Genomic DNA, 26714 nt, shown 5'->3' on the forward strand with positions numbered 1-26714 from the left:
TCGCGCTCATGCTTAATATTGGTCAATATGGGTGAATAATTATTGTTAAATTAATCAAAAATAATCTTTATCATTGTATTGTTGAAAACACATTAAATTCTACATATTTCTGTTCTAAAGAAAATTCCAGTCACCTAGTTCACGGAGCGTATTTATTATATAACTATTATTTTACTGGCCGCGAACTCCGGTGATGACCTTTATAAACTCTGACATTCATACACTGGCCGCGAATTGACCCGGGTTGAAGCAATGTATTAAAGTGAGGCCTCGCTTCCACTGCTCTTTATACTTTTACATGTTAACATGTTGACAAAATATGGAAGAAAGTACTAAATATGAGAACATAGCCTTTAAATATAAACGCGTTGCGCTGGTAATTCTCTGAAATAAAAGGTGAACGCACAAACTGTATTGATGTCGAGAATTGAGTGTAACTGTTCTATCTATTAAGCCTTTTTCCTTAGAATAAAATTGTTTCATGCAGTAAATCAGTGTTACAAAGACGCGGATATGTTTCCAATGTTCTGGTGAATACTCAAATCAGCCAATGGAATAAATGAAGTGTATTCATTCGTACCTAGCCGCGGGTAATTTTATTTGAATTTTATTGGGCACTTACAAGGTCAGGAGAGAGTGAAAAGCTGGCTTAATACAGCTTACGCCGAAAAGAGAGCGTAATCTCGATGACTCACTATTCGAAGCGGAATGCTATTGTTTTTCTTGTTACGATAGCTGTCATGCAACAGTATGGAATGTTCAAATGTATTTTTAAACCTTTTAGTCACCAATGAGATTGCACTTTATAATATCAACGCATTAGGGTTAAACCGGACGTCCTAAGGCTTGTATCTGACACCTTTAAAAGCTTAAATCGGACAGTTGTTGGTTTATGTATTTACGTTTTTGGGCTTAATGGTGATGATAAGCTGTGAAAAGTCTATACATCGTGAATTTGTATTTTGTAGTGATACTTTATGTATATATTTGCGAATTTACGGCATATTTACAATCGCATATCTTTTCCATGTTTGGGCATATCTGAAAAGTGCGCATATACACAATATACATTGTTATTTATTTGTATTTTATTTAATGGTCTGTTTCTTCCAATGTCGCTATTTTTCAACGAAGCCATAATGGTCTTGAGCTCATCTAATAAAACTATAGAAAACAGACCTCAGTTCTATAGGTCATGCCAAAGTTTGGTGTCAGATAAACCCGATAGCATTTTTCGAAGCATTTACTACCTGGGGATTATCGGACAGTTTAAGTTTTTTTGTGTTTTTTTTTTCAATACACGTAATGATTGTAAAAGTTTTATTATGTTTTTCAGAAGATAAATATATTCGTTTAAATATTTCGTTTTCTCACAACGGTATTGATTCACACATTTCACAGCGTACCGTTACTTGTAAAATGACCGTTTTAAATGTTCCCGATTCTCGGATTTTCGCCAAGGTGAAGAGGAGATGTCTCTCCAAACAAACTCTCATCTTCCAATCAAAATTGCCGATTTATTCTATCACCCAATCGGATAATTGGTTACATAATTCTATGAAAATGTATTTATAGAATGTAAACAAAGCTCAAACGGTTGAATGCGAGGTCGTATTGTATGTAAATATTCGACTATTTGTGGTTGTCCGATAAACCCCCCGTGTCCGATATACCCAGGTTACTCTAACCATTCCCAGCGCCACTTTTTGCACCTTCAAGATCTTCACCTTATATCCAACAGGCAAGTATCTCGTTGCCATTTTTGTCAACTTGAGTCTAAACACAGCTTCCCATTCGGCATTAATATATGCAAAAAGTACTCAAATTGATTTAAATCGGCAGCAATCTTAATCAGATGTAATTGTTAATTAAGCCGCTACCATGTACATTTGTTTTCACATCAGTAATTTGTCTCGATGACCGTGTGTATGCCGACTGCGTATCAATTTTTCAGCTCAATAACACGGCGATGTATTGAAGCACAGTCTACAGCTGAAAGCGGTTAATATCTGGGACTGCATGTCAGGAAAAAAATCAATACCGATATTTCGCATTGTTCAATTAAGCAACGATTAATAACACTTATCCTTTATGGATTTTCATGAAATAAAAACCATAATAAAAAAATTTTATTCTCTTAATCTGATTTTTAATTATTATAATACACTTAGTGAAAAACAATTATTTATGCTGTTAAAGGTTTTTCTATTATTTGACCTTGTGACCTAGTTTTTGACCCCCCATGACCCATATACAATTCCACCCCAGATTTCATCAAGACAACATTCTGACCAAATTTCATAAAGATTGGATGTAAAATGTAACCTCTATGTCTACACAAGGTTTTTCTATTATTTGACCTAGTGATCTAGTTTTTTGACCCCAGATGACCCAATACAATCCCAACCCAGATTTCTTCAAGATAAACATTCTGACCAAATTTCATACAGATTGCATGAAAAATGTGGAAGATTTTTGAAAGTTTTCACAAAATAGGCAAAAACGAATAAACATGCAAAGTTCAACGAGCTCCTGCGGCCATGTTTTTTGACGAATCAAATTTCTTTGAACAATTTTTTCAGGGGAGCCTTCAAAGGTCATCCTGTGAAATTTTTTGAAAATCTGATGAGCGGTTTCTGACAAGAAGATTTTTTAAGGTTTTTACCATATATGGTCATGGCGGCCATCTTGGTTATGTGATCAAATTTTTTTAACAATTCTTTTGTCCCATGACCTAGGGATGCTCCACATGAAATTTAGTTGAAATTGGCTCAATGGTTTAGTAGAAGAAGATGTTTACAAATTGTTTACAGACAGACAGACAGACGACGGACGGACGGAACATACGGACGCCGGACGGTGAGTGATCACAATAGCTCAACCCCGAGCTATCGCTCAGGTGAGCTAAAAAGTAATCCATTACCAAACTAGAGCTTTGTCACAGACGTGACATATACCCCCACATGCCGCATTGACACAGACTATTTGCATGCTGCCTTCACAAAACAAGAGAATCTAATTTATGGCAATTTTTAAGCATCATTATGCCATTATTATTTATGGCCATTTTGACCTTTTGAACTCTTGAATTCTTTCGCATGACACGACGTCCAATGACTGTAAAAAAAAATAATGTACAGAGTCATTTTTAAATCTCACAATTAATGACACAGTTATGGCTGGACAAGCTCATTTATGGCTATTTTTTCACTTTTGAACTCCAAGTGTGACCTTGGAGATATTAATGTTATCTTTTGCTTGACACATTATCCAATGATTGTGCACAATGTACCAAGACATTTTAATATCTCACAATGAATGACATGTTATGGCCCGGACAAGATCATTATGGCCCATTTTTGACCTTTGAACTCACAGTGATACCTTGACCTTGGAGATTACGACCGTAATTCTTTCGCGCGACCACACCATCCAATGATGGTGAACAAATGTGCCAAATGATTTTAAAATCTCACAATGAATGACATAGTTTTGGTCCGGACAAGCTCATTTATGGCCATTTTTGACCATTGAACTCAAAGTTTGACCTTGACCTTGGAGATATCAACGTAATTCTTTCGCGCGACACATTGGCCAATGATGGTGAACAAATGTGCCAAATGATTTTAAAATCTCACAATGAACAACATAGTTATGGCCCGGACAAGCTCATTTATGGCCATTTATGACCTTTGAACATAAAGTGTGACCATGACCTTGGAGATATCAACGTAATTCTTTCTCGGGGACACACCGTCCAATGATGGTGAACAAATGTGCCAAATGATTTTAAAATCTCACAATGAACGACATAGTTATTGCCCGGACAAGCTCATTTATGGCCATTTTTTATCTTTGAACTCAGAAGTGTGACCTTGACCTTGGAGATATCGACGTCATTTTTTCACGCGACACACCGTCCAATGATGATGAACAATTTGCCATATGATTTTAAAACCTCACAATAAATGATGAAGTTATGGCCCGGACAAGCATATGACCTTTGAACTTCAAGTGTGACCTTGACCTTGGAGATATCGACGTGCTTTTTTTTTCACGACACCACCGTCCCATGATGGTGAACAAATGTACCAAGTTATTTTAAAATCTAACCATAAATGACATAGTTATGGTCCGGACAAACTTTTGGTTTAAAACACACTAATTGACCCCGTGACCTAGTTTTTGACCTGGCATGACCCATATTCAAACTTGACCTATACATCATCTAGATACAACTTGTGACCAAGTTTGGTGAAGATCCGATGAAATTTCGGGACAGACCGACAGAACCAACCGACCCGACAAAGTGACTCCAATATAGCCCCCATTACCAATGGTAATCGGGGTATAACTAGTCCATATGTTACCGTTTATTGCATTGGTAAAATCTAATTTATCAAATGAGTAGTTTAATTATATTTGTTTACAATAAAACCTGTTGAAGTTTTGTGTGCAGTACATTAATATGATCTCAAGCTATTGAGTCCAACTGTTATTCTATTTTAAGAAGTGACCTTGATATTAACCTGATCAGCCCCAATTCAATCTCAAGCTACATGTAGCTATCCTTGCCAATTCAATCTCAAGCTACATGTAGCTATCCTTGCCAATTCAATCTCAAGCTACATGTAGCTATCCTTGCCAATTCAATCTCAAGCTACATGTAGCTATCCTTGCCAATTCAATCTCAAGCTACATGTAGCTATCCTTGCCAATTCAATCTCAAGCTACATGTAGCTATCCTTGCCAATTCAATCTCAAGCTACATGTAGCTATCCTTGCCAATTCAATCTCAAGCTACATGTAGCTATCCTTGCCAATTCAATCTCAAGCTACATGTAGCTATTCTTGCAAGATTGCTTCATACAAAGCATCATTTAGATTGGTCAATACAAACTAAAGTTATTCCATGCCCTACAGCCTGCCATACACCAATCTAATATCTTCATTGAAACCTGGTTAATCATTATCGATGCATTAAATTAGCAATTCAATAATAAATGTAATTCATACAAAATTGTTTTTACCAAATGATATATGGTACAAAACCTAACCAGAAATTATCTCACTAAAATTGTTGTTGTCTCCTGTTTGGTCGAACACAAACATGGAATATAACTAAAAAACATGCAAATTTGAATTAAAATTGTAATGAAAATCTGCCATGAGCAATTACCTGACAGCCCTTTAATTATGCACATATTGACAAGGCTTTATTGGAACTCCAGAAGGGGGCAGTTTCAGTAGCCGTTTAACAAATATGTTAACAGGTGGCAATTGTGTACTAGAAATGGTATCTGTCTTGCGATCAGGTTGTCATGGGTCTGATCACCTCTGTGAGAGCGTTCTTTAGTTTTCTCCCATATACAACTAGTACAGGTTTCAAAAAAGCCTTACGCTTTTTATGCAATAGAGATAAATAAATAGGTTTAACCTAACAAATATGTTCAATTTTCCATATGTTACACCTGGATTTCCCCACCCCACCGAAAGATCCATTATCATTAAAATAAGGTGCAACGACTCCATTACCAAGATGAGAAACAAATCTTTGATACACTTTCAATCATCAATTGTACCTCGTTCATTTTAAACTGGGCATAATGCATGTGCTAAAAGTCTTTTCTCAGATTATCCTGAAAGGAGGCCACTTTCCGCTTTATGGATTTTTTGTTTTAAAAAAGTCTTTTCTTTACGAAAATTTCATTAAATGCCGATGGTGTTGTCCCAAATTAGCCTGAGCTGACTGCACAGGCTAATCTGGGACAACACTTTAAGCACATCCAATAAACCCCGTTTTCCCAGAGCAGGCTTATCTAGTTTCCATCATCATATTTTACTCGTCACTACCTGCCGTCAGGAACTCATCACTCTTGGCAATCGGGTTGAACTTGCATGAGTGTTATGTCTAAGACAGTCCGCACAGGCTTATCAGGGGCGACAATTTCCGCTTTTATGGAATTTTATGTTTAAAGGAAAATCTCTTCTAAAAGAAAACACAGTCTTAGCGGAAAGTGTTGTCTCTGATTAGCCTGTGAATACTGCACAAGCTGATATGGGATAACACTTAACACACATCCATTACGTTTGTCACTACCTGTCTGAACACTGTGAGAAACTCATCACTCTTGGCTATGAGATCGGTCTTGCTGCTGTTGGCCACCTGACTCTCGATCTTTTGAATCAGGGTGTCCAGGACCTCCGTCTCCTGGGTCAGCTGACCTCGCTGGCCTGAGGCAGAAAACACATTTGAGTCGTGCAGTTTCAAAATCAGGACTTATTGTATATGCTTAAAGGGGCCTTTTCACAGATTTTGGCATGTGTTGAAGTTTGTCATAAAATGCTTTATATTGATAAATTTAAAAATTAGATATAAAAAGCTCCAGTAAAAAATCAAGAATAAAATTTTAAAAAGAAAAAAAGGTAACCCTCAGCAGGGCTCGAACCACTGACCCCTGGGGTCATGGAGTAAAAGTAGTATCCACTTAGACCACTCGGCCATCCTTCAGAATACAATGCCTACTGTATTTTATACTTTATATAAGCAATCCTCGTAGTTTCACAGAATATAACGACAACAACAGAACTCTCCAAATTATTAATTTGTTTCCAGTTGCAACGCTTTATAATTTGCGGGTTTTTAAATCGTCACAAGAAGCATATAATGATTATTTTAGGGCATGGTAAATGTTCAGTATTACTGTTTCCTCACAAATATCATAACTAAAACGAAAATTTGAGAATCTGAAACAACTTTTTTCAATTGTGTCAATTTACCCAAACGTGAAAAGGCCCCTTTTAAGTGTCGTCCCATATCAGCCTGTGAAATCTGCACAGGATTATCTGGGATTTTACTTCCTGCCTAGATTGGATTTTTGTTTAGAAGCCAATTCCTTGTAAGGAAAAATTCCATAAAAGCGTAGTAAAGTGTCGTCCCTTATTAGACTGTATAAAAGCGTAAAGTGTCGTCCCTTATTAGACTGTATAAAAGTGTAAAGTGTCGTCCCTTATTAGACTGTATAAAAGCTTAAAGTGTCGTCTCTTATTAGACTGTATAAAAGCGTAAAGTGTCTTCCCTTATTAGACTGTATGGACTGAAAGGCTTATTTTGAAAGACAATTTAAGCCCAATTTTTCTCAGATGGCACCTTAGTTGTTTGTTGTTGTTTGTGTATTTGTCAATTGACCTTAGCTTATGATTTAATCCTTTAAATGTGATTAACCATCCCTTAATGTCAGTTATTGACACTTGAAATAGAAGAAGGGGGAGAATGGCTGTAGAAATTATTTCAAGACCACAATAAGTTATGTTGACAGGTCTGGGAATGAACTTGTAAACTCTATAATTGATATTTGTGTGCTTCACCAATTGAGCTAGCCATCCAATTTTAATAATTATGTTAACAAACAAGAGCTGTCAGAGGACAGCGGGCTCGACTATCCGAGTGCTTGACAGTATAACGTAAGCCATCATGGGGAAATTGTTCATATTCAATAAGGTCAAAGTAATATAGTCATATTCTAAGTGAAAGAGGACCATAATTGAAACATATTGATCGCTTAAGTTTTGAAGAAGTTGTACTTTATAGACGATTCTGAGTTCAGGTATATTTTCCACAATCTCTTGAACATTTGTAAAAACATAAAACTAATTAATAAGATTTTATTTCAAGCTTGATAGCAATAGCTTGGGTGGGATGGTTGGACGATCTTTCAAAAATGAAGGAAATAAATATTTATGGATTTTTTTACCATATTTCAAAGAAGAAAACAAGAGATGTGTTTGTCAGAAACACAATGCCCCCTATTGAGCCCCTTTGAAGCCATATATTTGACCTTGAAGGATGACCTTGGCCTTTCACAACCCAAATTGTGCAGCTCCATGAGATACACATGCATGCCAAATATCAAGTGGCTATCTTCAATATTGCAAAAGTTATTACAAAGGTTAAAGTTTTGTGACAGACACACAGACACGCAGAATGACAGACACACAGTTTGAAGTTTGAAAGCAATAGCCTTGATAATTAAGAAGTAAAGTGCATCTAAACACAAAATTAAAAAAATATTCAAAGTTACTAAGACAAAAAGGCCATAATTCCGTTAAAATGCCAACCAGAGTTATGCATATTGCCCTGTATAGTTCCCCTTTCGATACTAAGCGTGTTTTCCAAGTCTGAAAGCAATAGCTATGATACTTTAGGAGTAAAATGGACCAAAACACAAAACTTAGCCAAATGTTACAATGTAAATTATCTAAGTATAAAAGGGGCCATAATTCTGTCAAAATTCCCGTCAGAGTTACATTACTTTGCCTGCACAGTCCCCGTATGATAGTCAGTAAGTGTTGCAAGCATGAAAGCAATAGCTTTGATACTTGAGGAATAAATTGAACCCAAACACAAAACTTAACCAAATTTTCAATTTTCTAAGTATAAAAAGAAAACATAATTCTAACAAATGCTTTACACAGTTGTCTGCTCTTCTTTATAGATTGTGGTCATGTTGGTAAAGAAGTATGCAAAATATAAAAGCAATATGACAAGGTACATAGAAAATCTTTGAGGTGATACGCAAACTTTAACATAGATTTATCAATAATATGCATATTCTAAGTGGAAAAAGGGCCATATTTCTTACAAAATGCTTGTTACAGTTGTCTGCTCTTGTTTATAGGTTGGGGTCATGTTGGTAAAGAAGTATGCAAAATATAAAAGCAATACGTCAAGAGACATAGGAAATATTTGAGGTGGTACGCAAACTTTATTCCAACGCTCACGAGGGCGCTGACGCCAGGGTGAGTAGGATAGCTCCACTATATGTATTTTATATATAATAGTCAAGCTAAAAACAAACTAGAAATCAAAAGAAAAATCAATCTGAACATTCAATTTAAGATTAAAATTCCCTAACATACAAGTTAATTCAAGATCTTTTCATACCATTTAATTACACATGTTATCATACAACTTAAGTTTAGATATTTTCATACAATTTTAGAAGAATAAATGTTAAACAAGAGCATAACGGATGCCACGCTCGGCTGCGGGTGCAGTTTTGATTAAAATAAGTTTGTCAGAATTATTTTTTTTAAGAGGTCACAGTGACCTGACCTTTGACCTAATGACCCCAAAATGGGTGTGGCGTGTAGAACTCATCAAGGTGCATCTACATATGAATTTTCAAAGTTGTAGGTGGAAGCACTTTGATTTTAGAGCCAATGTTAAGGTTTTAGCACGACGACGGTGGTGACAAAACCTCGGGTTTCCTCTGAAAACAGCCAAGCTTAAAATGACCTCAGTTAAGATCTTTTCATACCATCTAAGATATACAAATGCTGATATACAACTAAAGTTTACATCTTTTCATACCACTTAAGATGAGTACATGTAAACATATACCGTAATTACTCTAAGTTTTCGGACCCTTAGTTTTCGGACACCCCTTTTTTAGTCAAAATAATTATTTTTCGTGACTCTGTATTATTTTACATACTGGTTTTCGGCCATAATTAATTTTTCAAACAGTATATTTTAAAGCGCTATTTTACTAGATTTCTGACCTGTTTTCCCTTATCTGGGACCCTTGGATCATGGCGTTTTACAACCGGAATTAAGGTCATAAAAACCTTGCATAGAATGCCCCGAGGGCCATGGACCATAACAATTGCGTCATTGAGTAGATTACCATGTACGGTATACCGGTTATAAACAATTGTTTCACCCAACAGAAATTATATTGTATTCAGGTATCAGTATGGTTGTTTTTGATAACGTTTTTATATACCATTTCAGGTAAGAGATTGCAAATTAATGAAGTTGTATTTATTTAAAGCAGAGAAAGGTGAGTACAGCACAATACAATTATTGCACATTTATAAATTGGTTTTATTGCAATATAATTATTGACATACAAACATAATATATATGTCTCTCAATTTTCGGACACTTGTACTTTTTAAATATTTTTTGGACACCAATTTTATTTTTAAGAGTCCGAAAACTTTGAGTTATTACGGTTACTTAAATTTAGATCTATTCTAACTACTTAAGATGTATAACTTCTAACCTACAACTTAAATTAAGATCTTTTAAACCACTTACAATGTATTAGGCCAGCATATTCGGGGGAATAAATAAAAATAAAGTCATGAAAAGTGAGCAGTCTACCAAAATAATAAAAATAAAACTGTTTAGACTGATTTGTTTTATTTTTGAAAATTTAAAATTAAGCCAATTTAACCTTATGTATACTTGCATTAACCTTTAAGTGTTTTATATATCTTATTACACTGTTGTAGAAGCTTTTTATAATAATAGTAAACATATTTTTATATATATTTATATGTAAAAGCACCTTTCGCATGTATTATACTATATTGCTTCAAAAGAGACCATTAACCATGCCAGGTGTGTAGTGTATTATAGTGATCGTTAAGCTTTTGTTGAGTGTTAATCATATGTATGTTTATAACAAATATAGCATGCATTTGACTTAAATAAAAAAGAATTGAAAACTTTTTTAATTGTTTAAGCTTTAAATAACAACCAACTTTGTAACTTTCATCCATGGATGGAATATGCACACTAAAAAATACTATTTAATATACAACAGACTTGCTTTATATCATGAGAAAAAATGAGCCACATAACAGGAAATTGGACCTTAGGGCGATTGCGACCATTTTGGCTCCAAAAGAGCAGTCTGATCAGGATCCAAACTGTTCAACATAATTGTCATTCAGTCAGTACTTCTAAAGATGTTAAGCGAACACTTTGGATCCTGATCAGACTGCGCTTGAATTGATCTTGATCCAAACTTTGTGTAGTGAAAGTTCTAGTACATAAAATGTGAATATTTTATTTAAGAAACCGTGAGTTACAGACTTATAAAAACATGTGCTGCATTTCATTTTATATTCAGAGAGAGTTATAGTGTTTATATATGTAAAGTGAACACAAGAGGCATGACTACAATATTTGGTGTGTAACATCGTTATGGGGTTCTCTTTGAAGTTTGTTCAAATCATGCAGAAAATTTGCCCTCCCTAGGGGTTACTGTTTTGCTTATAAATATAAATAATATAATCATTCTCTGAAACCGCAATGCCCTTTGGTTTGTTGCGTTGCATGGCAACCATATAGTGGTTCTTTGCTTAGTTTCCTCAAAGCATGTCTCCGTGGTCAAAACTGTTTGCGCTTCAGGGGTCAACTGATTTATATAGATTAATGTCTTTGATAATCCCTAACAACACAGACACCGCAAGGGTCAGGGGTTCAATATTTGGTGTGTAACATGTTAATGTTTTCTTCTTCTAGGTGTGATCAAATCATACATTTGGAGTTAAAAATAACTTGTCCTTGTTTCACATGCTTAATATTTACTTATATAATAAAGAGTTAAACAATATTATTCTCTCAAAACGCATGGGTTAGGTATTAATTATTTTGTATGTGACATTGTATGGCGGTAATCTTCGTAGGTTTTGTATCATGTCCATTGGCTTCACATTAGCCACAACAAAATATTGAGGTAAAAGACACAATATACCTAGAAACCTAGATTTATTTCATTGAACATTTCTTAACTGAAAGCCGTATAAAGAATTAAATAGCACATGTAGCAGGGATTAAAATTGTTTTAGTAGAATGACTCTGCTGACTGTATATAACTTACTCTCAAGATTAATTATATATAGAACACAACTTTTGAACTATGTAATTGTATATTTTAAAATAGTATTTTATTTTAAAAATTTCGTAAAAGACTCACAGTATTGTCAAAATAAAATGGTGTAAACTTGTGCACATATTATTTTGTTATTCTCTTATTCACAGTTTAAGTTCAAATGAAAATTTCTATGGAATGTGTTGTCTGTATTATTTTTAGGAAAAACAGCAATAACATGTTTTGGATATTTAATAAACAGAGAGAGATATATAAAAGTGAAGATAATAATAACCCTTGGAACAAATACATAGAGCCGATTGAGCACCAGGGCCCTTGCTAAACTTTGGGGAATTGGGGTCGGGCCTTTAGAGGGGGGAATTTCACGTCGTTTTCAGCGAAAGGGGGAATTTTACAAGATCTTTTCACCAATCATTCAACACTTAATATTGCTCTATTTTAATGTAATTTACATAAATATACATTTAATAAAGGTTTATAGCAAGATATCAGCTGGCAACATAGGAATAAAAGTTGAAAAATAATTTTGTTTTGGGGGGGGGGGAATGTTTAGGTGAAATAGGGGAAAAAAGGTGGGATTGGGGCCGAATTTTGGCCCCAAAAACGGCCAAACGAGGGCTCTGATCACATTTATCAACAGAGCCTGAGGTGTGATAAAATTATTTTCATTCCTTACAGTACAAATCTGGCAGTATGAAAACATTATTTACAGTTGACAGAACATCATATTTCTGCTAAATAATAACTCATTTTTGAAAAATAATGCCAAGAAAAATAAATAAAACTTTCTTGTGACTTTGACCGACATACAAACATAGGGACCCAATGTTTTTTTCTTCAGAAGCTGTTTTGCATACTTTTTTTCTAAATAAGAATATATATGGGTGGGTGGGGAATGGGATTATTGATGCAAGTACCTGTGGTTCAGTCCTCATGTTCATTATAACGAAACATAAAGTAGTACTTCTTGGACATTTTCGGGATGTTGAATTTTATCTATAAAAATATTACAGGATATGCATTTTAATAAATACGCATATTTATTAAACCTACCCAAAACTTTTAAACACACCGAAAGTTATCAATGGTGACACCTCTGCATCATCTGCAAAAACTCATTATTATTTTGAATTTCGTATCACATAATATGGGCATGATGTCAACAATAGTGTTCTGAAGATTATCTTTTCTAATTGAAATTGTTTCTGCTCCGTTTTTAATTAATTTGATTTTAAAATATGCTACATTTGTCTCGTTTATTTAAATGTCCGCCATTTCGGAAATGCAATATGAAAATCATTTGTTAAATACCGGTACTCACCGATTGGCTAATAGCGTGTGGTATTGGCTGCAATAGCCAATTAAAATCGCTGACGCTTTACAAGTCAAATTGGCACAACCATACAACCCGAATTCTTGGGTGTGATGGTTTGACGGTATTTCAAACATAAAATAATAAAAATAAATATTTGTGTTTTTTAACCGTTTCAACAAAAAAAAATGGGGGGGGGGTGAGGTGGGGGGGGGGGGTATAGTGTGAGGGTGTGGTGGTAATTTGTGAGATGATCTTAAAAAAAAAAAAAAAAAAAAAAAAATTCGGGGGGGGGGGGGGATTCAGGTTGGGGGTGGGGGGGGGGGGGGGGGATTCTTGGGTGCGATGGTTGGACGGTATTTCAAACATAAAATAATCATAATAAATAGTTTTGTTTTTTAACCGTTTAAAAAAAAAATAAAAAATTGGGGGGGGGGGATTCGGGGAAAGGGGGGGGGGGTGGAAGCACGGACAATGGTTTTGGGTGGAGTCTATTGTGGTATGTCAGGTAAGAGTAGTTTTGTCAAAGTATCAATCAAATCTAATCATAAAAAAAGAAGTTATGGCAATTTTAGCAAAATTTAATAATTTGACCTTGAGAGTCAAGGTCATTCAAAGGTCAAGGTAAAATTCAACTTGCCAGGTACAGTAACCTCATGATAGCATGAAAGTATTTGAAGTTTGAAAGCAATAGCCTTGATACTTAAGAAGTAAAGTGGATCGAAACACAAAATTTAACCATTATATTCAAAGTTACTAAGTCAAAAAAGGGCCATAATTCCGTAAAAATGACATCCAGAGTTATGCAACTTGTCCTTTTACTGTACCCTTATGATAGTTTGCGAGTGTTCCAAGTATGAAAGCAATATCAATGATACTTTAGGGGTAAAGTGGACCAAAACACAAAATTTAACCAAACTTTCAATTCTCTAAGTATAAAGGGCCCATAATTCCGTCCAAATGCCAGTCAGAGTTACATAACTTTGCCTGCACAGTCCCCTTACGATAGTTAATAAGTGTTGCAAGTATGAAAGCAATAGCTTTGATACTGTAGGAATAAAGTGGACCTAAACACAAAACATAACCAAATTTTCAATTTTCTAAGTATAAAAAGGGCACATAATTCTGTCAAAATGCCAGTCAGAGTTACATTACTTTGCCTGCACAGTCCCCTTATGATAGTTAGTAAGTGTTGCAAGTATGAAAGCAATAGCTTTGATACTTAAGGAATAAAATGGACACAAAACTTGACCAAAATTTTCAATTTTCTAAGTATAAAAAGGGCACATAATTCTGTCAAAATGCACGCCAGAGTTATCTAACTTTGCCTGCCCAGTCCCCTCATGATAGTAAGTAAGTGTACCAAGTTTGAATGCAATAGCATTGATACTTTCTGAAAAAAGTGGACCTAAACGCAAAACTTAACCAAAATTTTCAATTTTCTAAGTATAAAAAGGGCACATAATTCAGTCAAAATGCACGCCAGAGTTATCTAACTTTGCCTGCCCAGTCCCCTCATGATAGTAAGTAAGTGTACCAAGTTTGAATGCAATAGCATTGATACTTTCTGAGAAAAGTGGACCTAAATGCAAAACTTAACCGGACACCGACGCCAAGGTGATGACAATAGCACATAATTTTTTTTCAAAAAAAAGATGAGCTAAAAATGAAAGTGACTTTTACTTTTTAATTTGTATTTGTCAATAAAATAATGCTGGCCCAAGCTGCTTCTTACCCATAAGAGTGAGCAGTTTACTCTTGAGTTGTGACTCGAGGCGGGCTATCATCAACTCGACAGCATTCCGTATCTCCCTAACCCTCTCATCCTTGGCAGTCTTCACACTCTCGATGTTTCGCTCCTGTCAAAGGAATAGGAAATTGATGTTGAACTTAATACTTGAACCTTGTTCTGGGAAATCTGGGCTAAATGCATGTGCGTAAAGTTTTGTTCCTGATAATGGACGACAATCTCCGGGCTAAGGCATTTTTTATTTAAAATCTTTTCTTTGGGAAAATCCACTTAAGGCAGAAAGTGTCGTCCCTCATAAGGCTATACAACTGCACAGGCCTATTTGGTACAACAGTTTACCCACATGCAATAAACCCAGATTTTCCAAAAGAGCTGAATTATTAAAAAATGTTGTGTTAATTAATTACTGCATAACATATCACATTTGCAAGCAAAAATTAATCAAAGATATTGTGAATTCTTTATGCTACTATGTTATAGTTTCAACCTTTCCTATGTATTCAGCTACCCACATATTTTGGATTTTAAGACATATGACTGATAAAACAAGAAACCGTCGGAGACGGGTGATGCTCCCCAAAGTTTTTTTTTGTCACAATATTGCACTATATATTCTGATAAAAGGAAACTTCTTGAGGGGCATAACTTTGGACAAAATAATAAGATGGATGGTTTAGCAACTTAAACATTTCAAAGGGCCATAACTCTCTAAATAAATTATCTAACCAGAACCCACAAATAACATGCACATCTCCTCAAGGTAGTTAAGCTGCCCATAAAGCTTCATTGAATTCGGGTCATTAGTTGCTGAGAAATAGCCTGGACAAGAATTGCACTATATGTACAGTTAATGGAAAATTTCAAAGGGCCATAACTCTGTGACAAATCATCCGACCAGAACCGGCTCATAATATGCACATCTCCTCTTGATAGTGAAGCTTCCCATAAAGTTTAATTGAATTCCGGTCATTAATTGCTGAGAAATAGCCCGAACAAAAATTGTGCACGGACGGACGGACACACGCACGGACAGACGAAGCAGCGACTATATGCTCCCCCCAAACATTATGGGGGAGCATTACAAATTATGTAATGGTTAAACAATATAGATGCATCATTTTTTAAATTTTGTAATAAGCAAAAATTGCTGCACATGTTGTGTTAAAGTCATTACCCCGGTAATTGCAAAAAATATTCATTCAGTTTAAACCTATTTATTTTTGTTTGATTGCATCAAAAGCCTTAGGCTTATTGAAACGCTCTCAAGTCCGTTTCCTGGGCCTAGAACTAGTACTTGGTGTCTTTGGGGGAGATCTAAAGAACGCTCCGATAGTGGGGATCAAACCCGTGACATCTTGATTGATAGGCATATATCATAACCATTACACCACGGTGACCTTTTATGAATTTATGAGAAGATGTATTGAAATATTGATATCACAATTATGACACAGTTTAGTATCTTATACCAAAAAGGATGACTCAACAAATTAATAGGAAAGATATGTAAAAAATATTGTTGCTAGAGTGCCTACTGTAATTGAGTCTGTTAAGAATGAAATATCTTAAGAGTAACTTAATTGGCATTGATTTTGCAGAAAAAAACACACTTTATATCTAAAGTTAAATATCTTACTAGTGTTGAAATTTTGTTCATTAAGTATTATGAGTAAATTAAGTTCATAAGGGGATAATCATATTGACATTAAGTTTTGAGGATTCGTAAAAATTGACATTTAAGTTGGATCTTAATTTTGTTTCTCTTTATAATGCTTGATAAATAACTTCCAACACAAATGTTTGTTGAAAATTTTAATTTCATGGTTGGGTGAACACACCAAAATCCACAAAAGTTACTGTTCCTAAAAAATATTGATTTCAGAGTATATTGACTGTTTTTTCCTGACTTAAAACTCACAGTTAATAGGCTTCAGCACCATAATCCCAAAGCCAGATATGATTCATTTTATTATGTGGAATATAAAATATAGATATACAGTAGACTCTCTGTAAACCGGAGGGTCTGGGGACCGGCCTGTTCGTCCGGTTTTCAGAGAGTTCCGGTTTACGAAGAGTAGACATATTGCTGAAAAATAAATTGTGTACAAAATCATATAAGAATAAAACAAACCATATACATTCACATGCATCATGTGATAACTGTACTCATGTGATGTTTATGTTTAAAGTATTCTTCAAAAAATGTGTTTTTATTTGATTTAAAGCAAAAAAACATTCCATACCGACTTGCTTTGATTAATCCCAAAGTGAGCGTGGTGCTTTATTCATGTACATACATGAACATGCTTACGTGATATTTGTCATATAGGCGAGTGAGTTGTGTTCGAGCTCGCTATAAATAACACTGAATTCATTAAGTTTTATTTGTTACAAATAGGAAGCGCCAAACTTTATAGACAATTTTGAAGAATTACGACACAAATACGATTGTTGTGGACACCGGATTTATTATTCAAGGCATAAAACATTCACAAAACATACACGCACACAAATCTCAGCAAGTCTTGTCAAAACCATTTAAGCGTTTCAAAATGGCTATAAGATCTTTTCAACTACCCGAGAAGATCACAAGAAAGTGATCGTCGCAACGGCATGCATTAATTTTGTAATTAAACTGTTTATCATAAGCTTAATAAAGTGATCGCTTCAATCACTTTTTGGTGTTACCGCACATCTATAATAGACATTCACAGTTTGTTTTACATTCTTTAATCGAACTTCAATAGAGTGGTAAAGGCTTGACACCTTTATGGTATGTTTAATCCGATTATCGATAAATGAGCGAGCTGAATGTGTGACACCGCACACGCCGTGCTTACTAGGTATTGTAATTTACACGCCTCGGGAATCTTGAGAATTTGGACCGTCCGGTGTATTAAATGTATTTAACACTAAAAATGACGAAATTCAAGGAGATATCCGTTTGGTTTCCAGTTTTGAGAGAGTTCGGTTAATTCAACATTTTGTAACAAAGAAATAGAAGGCAAAAATACAGGACTGGCCCGAGCGTTCGGAATCGGGAGATTTCAGGTATTCGGAGAGTCAGGTATAGGCAGAGTCTTCTGTAGATAAAAACATTCATTTAAACACCAACTGTTGGCAAGAATTACCAATTTGAAAAGTACTTTTCTTTCTTAAAATGTTTTTAAATACCTAATTTGCATCGTATGAAGTTCCCGATTCAATGAGTAGTGGAATACAATATTTCATTGTATTTTTCATGAAATGGGAGTCTCTTCTAAACTAAAATCCAGTTTTGGCAGTAAATGTTGAACCAAATAAGCCAGTTCACTCTGCACAGGCTTAGTCGACCCTTCAACTTTCGTGAGTCTAAAATGAGTCCTGACATAATGCAGCCCCTGGCTGAGGGACCTCACGAACATCGAAATACACACACAGCCTGAAAGGCCCAAAGTCCCTCAACAAGATACAAAGGAATTGACCTGTTCTGTGCAACCCAAGATATCATAAAAAATTTCAATGTTCTAACCAAATTGCATAAAGATTGAAAATTAATGTGCCTTTGAGTGTTAACAAGGTTTTACTATCGCCATATAAAAAAATTAATGCCTCTCCCCCTGGCCGCCATGTTTTCAACAGACCGGAACCATTTTGAAACTCATCCAAGATGTCATTGAAACAAATCTTCTGACCAAGTTTCAAGAAGATTGGAAATTAAATGTGTCTTCTAGAGTGTTAATAAGGCAAATGCCCACAATGCATGATGGACAAAAGATTATCACAAAAGCTCACCATTGAGCTCCTTGTGCTCAGGTGAGCTAAAATATACAGAAACTCGTCACATACCACGTCTTGTATGAGACTGATGAGCTCAATGTTTCTACGCCTGATTGAACTCAGTTCCTCCATCACCTGCCTCACATGCTCATTGTACTCGTTGTCCACTGGCTTGAACATGTGACCTGAATGCTGGAGAAAGACAGTTCATTATAATTTGAGCCTTGTTCTGTTAAAACGGAGCTTCATGCATGTACGTGAAGTGCCGTCACAGATTACCCTCTCCAGTCTGCACAGGCTTATCAGGGAGAAACCCTTCCCTTTTAGGGTATATTTTTTTTAAAGGAAGTCTCTTCTTAGAGAAAATTTCAATTTAGACCGAAAGTGTCATCCCATATACTTTGATAATCTGTGGTGACACTTTACGAACATGAATTAAGCCTGGTTTTCGAATAGAAACGACTCATACATAGATGATTTTCACATTATGTTAAGGTGAATTATTGTAAATGTATAAACTAGTTCAACCTTCAGCTTGACAAAAAAGCTCTCCACACACACATACATGCAAACACACAGACAGGGTATTTATCAGTATCATACAATTTGGCAATTATCATTGTAGACAAATAAAAATATGTATAGCATCAGCTTGAACCTAAATAAACAGATGTCATATTAAAAATGACCATGCTAAATATGCTAGTCAGGAATGTTACTTTATGCTTTATGATATTTATCATTTACAGGCAATCTCTTCTCAACAAAAATAAAGTGTATGCGGAAAATGTTGTCCCTGATAAGCCTGTGTGGACTGCATACGCTAATCTGGGACGACACTTTACACACACGCATTGAGCCAGGTTTGCCCAGTTCAAGGCTCACGTGTCTGACATTCACCTTGCCCTCCCACAGCGCACACTGATGGCAGATGCACTTCTTACAGGTCACACAGAACACACTAATCTTCTCCTTGTGTTCACTGCAGCTGAAATAGGCAACAAAACACTACATTTCAATAGCATTCTTATCAGAATAATTATGTTAGCACTTATCACATGTTGCAAAAATAATGAATAAGTTACACCAGTGATTTTTTTTCCTTCTTTGGACGGGTCCGGTAAACGGACCCGTTCCCAATGACCTACAAACCTAAAATAAATCAAACCCGTCCCAATTTCAAAAAACATACAAAAAATCCCAATCAAAATCCCGTCCCAATTTAAAAAAAAACATACCAAAAAAAAATCAAAATTGAGTAAACAGTCCCCGAAAACGCCAACTTGACATATTTCGAGACCGTTTTAACTTGCGGTTGATTTGACTTCTCAATCATTGACTGGTTCAAACATTTAACGTTACTTTCGTACATTAAATATGAGTATGTTATTGCAAAATATAAACCAGTCTGAATTTTCTTATGCTTCTGGCAATATTCGCCATGAGTCACAAAAGTAAGTATTACAGAAAGAAATTAAAGCCTAGTGAAGGGCAAATTGTTAAGTGATTTTGGCTTTGTAAAAAGTTCGGCGTCTGTTTTGTCCACCCATTCCTCTCAGAACACTGCAACAAAAATTGTCGAGATGACAGTAGCCAAATGCTGATTGACGACGAGTTAATTCTTCTGTTTGATATTAAATTAATTTAATATAATACTGAGAATGTGTTACGGTACGTTATAACTAGCAGAGCTTTTTTTTTTATTCAGGGAATGGGCAATGCTTGTGCAAGACTGTGAATAAAAGCTTATGTTGCTTTCCTGTGTCATTTAAAGCTGACAGAAGTGAAACAAAGTCATTAAAATACCATTCTTCAATTGGTAGAAGTCAAACTTGATTTTTCCCGATTGGAAGATTTTGCGACTCTTTTTTTTCCCAATTTGGTGATTTCACGACGCAATAAATCCAAATGGCATGGGTACTGGACCTGTTCCCATTTGGGTGAACAAAATCACTGGTTACACATTAATATCAGGTCTGGACTGAGTTTTATTGAAAAGTGCAGATTTTTGCATTTTCACATTTGCTACATGTACTCGGTGTACTTACTTGGCATTCCTAATAATACAATGTACATAATTCAAGTATACATGTCCATTCAAACGATACAACAGATGTATATGTAGGTGTGACATCAAAATGCCAGATTAAAGGTTTATTTGTCAATTACTCTGCATTCTGATTTCTAAAGTCAAATCGTATGTTTACAAGTATAACTCATCTATCCATGTATAATAATTGAACTGCAATCTGAGAAAACTAGACACAATGCAGTTGAGGTCCCAAATCTAGGGCAAAACTTTTGCCTTTATGGAAATATTTTTCAAAGAAAGTTTCTTCTAACCAAACATCCAGTTTAAGTGGAAAGTGCCTTCCCTTATAAGCCTGTGCAGACTGCAGACTTACATCAATTAAGCTCAGTTTTCTCAGAACAATTGGCTCAAATAATTTTTTAATTATGAAGGTTCATACATGTCATTCTCTCCCTTGTTTTTCGGTGGAATCGTGTGCTGTAGCAGATCTAATTGCTGGGTCACTTCCTCCGCCCAGCGACAGTTCACAAGGTCAGTCATGTGCAGAGGTGCCCTGTAAACATAAGAAACTTTGGATTTTGACCCTTTAACACTTACATACATATTTTTACACATTTGTAGTCCTTAGAAAGATAAATTAAATTAAAGACCTTTCTTACTTGATTGAAGTTTAAAAGGCTTCAATTCCGACCTTTAGATACTGATTAGCAGCAAACAGCATACAACCTGAACAGACTGCGAGTTACTCACAGGCTGTTCTGGTTTTATGCTATTTGCACATAGCAATTTTCACTTTGCCTCTGAGTGGGAAAGTGCTAAACACCAGACAATGATTGGAAAAGTGTGAATGTGTACTGTTTTTGTTAAGAAAAAGTTACCTCACATACAATTGTTCTTTTTGTTGCAGGCAATTAATATTTGTTGGCTTGTCTTTATTTTACATAAAATACAAATTACACTTGTCACAAATATACATGTGTATTCATGCAAATATATTACAATAAAAGTTATAAACAATTGTTATATGGACACAGTGAATTCCCTTATGCAACCACATCTAGAGTTAATGTATACAATCGAAAGGCACATAAACAGGGATGCAACACCATTAACCTGTCATCATGACAAATTGATTTATATTTTACAACAAGTTTATTTTAAAACAAAAAATAATTTTACACAACCATGATAATTAATTACAGTCTTCTTAGTGAGTAGCAATATAAAACATAGAATGGATCAAATTCTGTTATTCCAAATAAATGCAATTTTATCACAAGGTTCTCATGTATGACAAGTTGTCAAAACGTTTTAAAGAAGACTTTGCAGTATTTGTTTACCCACCTACAATGTGGACACTGCATTCTCGTCTCTGTAAGCCATCTCTGTAACACACAAAAACAGTCATGGCATTCATTTAAATTTGAATTTTGTTTGTTCCAAGTCAATATTATTTAGCAATGCAAGTATGGCTTTGTAAGCAATTATAAATGTGTTCCCCTTTTTCAGTTTTGTCAATAATTTGTTCCCTAAAATGGAAGGCAGGCCCTTTGTCAAAATAAAGAAAAAAGCCCTGAGCAATATAGCAGTTTAAGTTTATGTCCAATTAACACTTGTTATATCTAGTAACATTTTCACAGATTGTAATCCATTTAACTTGCGTTCATGGCAAACAGTAATTCAGAGTTTTAATCTGAGCATCAATCTGGGAGCACTTGGCATAATGAATGAGAATAAAGTGTCGTCCCACAGATTGCATAGGAACATGGCCCCTTTTAACTCCCAACTGCGACATACATACCCGTATGCAGGCATAGCAGCAGAGTTTGGAACAATGAGGACACAGTCTGGCATCTCTCAATTTTTCCATACAGATGAAGCATCTGAACACCTCAGTCAAACTCTAAAATAAATCAATTATATATTATAATAGGATAAGATTTCAGTCAGGCGTGACCAAAATATTTATAATTAAATTTTATTCAATAGTATTTTAACTATAAAATACAACAAGAGCACTGCATAGTGGCTGCCAACGCTAGACTGTGGGTGCAGTTTTAAATAAATGAAAGCTTATATATATATATATATATATATATATATATATATATATATATATATATATATATATATATATATATATATATATATATATATATATATATATACATATATATAAGAGGTCACAGGGACCTTGACCTTTGACCTAGTGACCCAAAACGGTTGTGGCATGTAGAACTCATTAAGGTGCAGCTACATATGAAGTTTCAAAGTTGTAGGTGGAAGCACTTTGATTTTAGAGCCAACGTTAAGGTTTTAGCACCACACCGACGTCGGACAAGCTGGCTATAACAATACCTCGGGCTTTCTCCGAAAACAGCCTTAGATAAAAATCATATGGAAATTAACATAACATACATGTAACGATAATTACTTTAATGCCAATTAAAATAATTAATCACAAAATAAACTTTTGCACCAAAAAAAGTATTTGCTGAAAACTAAGTTTGTTTTGTACTGGCTTCAAAACTTATGCAAAACACAATGATTCAAACAAAGTCACAACACACTAGAATACAATGTAGGCGTTTTTTAAGCAATTTTGAAAAATTGCTACTTCAGGATAAGGAATTGTTCTGCACAAAAAGTCAAATGATTTGGGAAAATATAATTTAATATAACACTTTTTAATAAGTCAAATTATAAGAACAAAACCATATAACTTTAATATAGTCACATACTTTGTTAGATGTAATTAAAACAAGGGCTGTTTGTAAAACATGCATGCCCTCAAATGGGCTGTCAGTTGTAGTGGCAGCCATTGTGTGATTCCGTTTTTTGTCACTGCGACCTTGACCTTTGACCTAATGAGCTTAAAATCAATAGGGGTCATCTGCCAGTCATGATCAATGTACCTATGAAGTTTCATGATCCTAGGACTAAGCGTTCTTGAGTTATCATCTGGAAACCATTTACTGTTTAGAGTCACTGTGACCTTGACCTTTGACCTAGTGACCTGAAAATCAATAGGGGTCATCTGCGAGTCATGATCAATGTACCTATGAAGTTTCATGATCCTAGGCATAAGCATTCTTTAGTTATCATCCGGAAACCATTTTACTGTTTCGAGTCACTTTGACCTTGACCTTTGACCAAGTGAACTGAAAATCAATAGGTGTCATCTGCCAGTCATTATCAATCTACCTATGAAGTTTCATGATCCTAGGCCTAAGCGTTCTTGAGTTATCATCCGGAAACTATTTTACTATTTCGGGTCACCGTGACCTTGACCTTTGACCTAGTGACCTCAAAATTAATAGGGGTCATCTGCGAGTCATGATCAATGTACATATGAAGTTTCATGATCCTAGGCCCAAGCGTTCTTGAGTTATCATCTAACAACCACCTGGTGGACGGACCGACAGACCGACCGACATGAGCAAAGCAATATACCCTCTCTTCTTCGAAGGGGGGCATAATAATGTAATAAAATATTGTTTTCCTTGTATTGATACTATATTCAGGGTTTTCACTGGCCTAACAAAAGTTGTCGCCACTTTATTGCGGTGAAAAAGGCCGGTTATTCCAACTTTATTAATAAGAACAATCACTTAAGGAACCTTACTTCATTAATGAATAATGGCATTGACTATATTTTTATTACTTGAAGTATGTTAATTCATAAATAACAATAAGTACCTTCATAAGTCTAAGTAAGATTAATTTTTATATAAATAACATTTTTCCCACTTGATTAACCAGATTACCAACATAATATAATAATGTTAACAGTAATTTAACAGTATGCTGCATAAATGTTCCAGAATTATTTATATATAAACCTAGTATCACACAAATGTATATCATCTAAAAGGAAAAATAAATCAAACATCATAAAATAAAGCTCAATTCAAATTGTTTAAAAGTTACATTTGGTCATTTGTACATTTGTATATATTATAAATCAACTTCTGCTTATTATCAAATTTCACAAATTTTAAAACATCACCTATTGTTAAAAGGTTTTCTGTCAGCTGTGGGGGTTGATTTACAGGTTCAATGAAATGAATAAGGTTCAATGAAATGAATAATCTGCAGTGATTTTTTTCCTTCTTTATAAAGTACCGGTAAACGGCACTTTCCCAATTACGAAAAAACTACAAATTTCCCAACAAATTCCCAATTTAAGGTTAAAAAAATAATTTTTTTTTGGAAAATGCAACATTTTGTTAGTTTCCCTCTGCAGCTCTATGGTTTGAACCACAGGTGGTTAGCGTGTGGCTATGATATTAATTAGTGGAAACATCATTTTCAATGATAAATAATCATATTATAATGAAAAATTAAATTTTATGAAAAAAAAATTACTATCAAATATATATATAACAAGGTATGCAACTCAAAATCACCCCAAAACGGGGTGCATCGCTTTGAACAGCCATATCTTCTTCAATAGTGCAGCGATTTTCACGATCTTGGTCTTATTCAACGCAGAAATGAATTTCTGGGTCAACTTTTAAGAAATAACACGATACTCAACTCGCATGACCCAGTTGACAATGATCATGCAGTCTTTAAGACTGAAATCTTCACAGAGTAAAGGGCATCTTCCCTCCAAAGTTCATGTACTTCGATACCATAATTCAATAAAACGTATGAAAAAATATTATTACCGTTCTTGTCGTTACATTATGCATCAAGACTAACTCTGTCCAGCACTGTTTGAAACCTTTGTTTACATACATTTCAACTTACTGACATTTTAAACAAACGAGTGATTTCATTGGTCCAATGTGGAGGTGTGTCTTTACAACTGGAGATTTCATTCATAAAGACTGCATGATCATTGTCAACTGGGTCATGCGAGTTGTGTATCGTATTATTTCTTAAAAGTTGAACCAGCATTTGTAAAAATATTGCAAGACATATACAGTTCCAGAAAGGAAATTCATTTCTGCATTGAATAAGACTGAGATCGTGAAAATCGCTGCAGAATTGATGAAGATATGGCTGTTCAAAGCGATGCACCCCGTTTTGGGGTGATTTTGAGTTGCATACCTTGTTATATATATATTTGATTGTGAATTTTTTTTTTCAGAAAAGATAATTTTTCGTTATAATATGATTATTTATCATTCAAAATGATGTTTTCACTAATTAATTAGCCAGTTCAATAACTATTGTTACCGCCCCTGAAAATTACCCCCCTTTACTGCTCTTCGCTGAGGAGGTAAATCATCAATTTCCGGTGGTTAGCAAATTATTGCGCAATGGACGACTTATCGAATCTAGAACACAAATCAACCGAGAAGAAACGGAATTACTGCTGTATTTGCAGTAATTTTCGGGGAAAATTAGTAGATGGGAAACAAGTGAGGTTGCATAGATTTCCAGCCGACGAAAAAGTGAGAAAACTATGGATCAAAAGACTGAAAACTGTCAGCACTGGCTTCGTTTTGAAGATCAAGAACGATCGGCTGTGTTCAGCACATTTTGTTGATGGGGTCTACAACAGCAAGAACCAAATTCCCAGTATCTTCATGGTGAACAACAAGCAGAAGATCTTTAAAACATCGGAGGTATGTGAATTCTTATTCGTCAAATTGTTTTTACTTTCAGTGACCAGACTGATGGTTATTAAAGGGACTATGTCTATCAAAAAATTCATTCTATGAGAAACCTGCTTTATTTCAATAAATTATGTAATTATTTGGAAATTTAAAAACAAAGATATGTTATGTTTGAAAAAAATAGGGACTAAACTATTTTGTCAAATATTCATGAATTTATATGAAATGTGTAAAAAACTTATTATACACATTTTTGAATTTAAATTAAAATAAAAGATAAGAATAACATGTGTCAAAAATGCGAAATAAGGTAGATGTTTAATTCTGAAATCGAAAACAACTGTACAGGCAAATTGGCCAGCATGTATATCATGCATGTACAATGTGAATCTAAATTTAGTTTAACAGTTCATTTAAAATTCTTGCAGCGATATCGATTCATACGACACACGAACACTAACTAAAAAGACAAATGCTTCGGTTATTGTAGGAAAATATCTACAAAATATCTTCGTCGCAATCGGCTTTGTGAGGTTTACCGCATTAAGTTTAGTGGCGTGTAACCTTGTTTGTTGTGTCAATTCGATTCGGCATAACTTTA

At 34.8% G+C, this 26714-nt stretch overlaps 1 protein-coding gene across 1 annotated transcript in view; it reads right to left on the minus strand.

Moving 5' to 3' along the window:
* Nucleotides 1-5605: 5605 nt before the first annotated feature.
* LOC127833527 (E3 ubiquitin-protein ligase TRIM37-like) overlaps nucleotides 5606-26714 on the minus strand; it is a 35925-nt gene continuing 14816 nt past the window's right edge. The window contains exons 2-8 of the mRNA XM_052358828.1: nucleotides 22345-22446; nucleotides 21888-21928; nucleotides 20983-21096; nucleotides 19412-19499; nucleotides 18581-18703; nucleotides 14738-14861; nucleotides 5606-6234 (exon numbers count right to left, since the gene is read on the minus strand). Of these exons, the coding sequence (XP_052214788.1) occupies nucleotides 6071-6234; nucleotides 14738-14861; nucleotides 18581-18703; nucleotides 19412-19499; nucleotides 20983-21096; nucleotides 21888-21928; nucleotides 22345-22446 (756 nt within the window). The 3' untranslated portion in view covers nucleotides 5606-6070. The remainder of the gene's footprint in view (nucleotides 6235-14737; nucleotides 14862-18580; nucleotides 18704-19411; nucleotides 19500-20982; nucleotides 21097-21887; nucleotides 21929-22344; nucleotides 22447-26714) is intronic.

Source organism: Dreissena polymorpha, chromosome 1 (genome assembly GCF_020536995.1).
Source record: "Dreissena polymorpha isolate Duluth1 chromosome 1, UMN_Dpol_1.0, whole genome shotgun sequence".
Classification (NCBI taxonomy): domain Eukaryota; kingdom Metazoa; phylum Mollusca; class Bivalvia; order Myida; family Dreissenidae; genus Dreissena; species Dreissena polymorpha.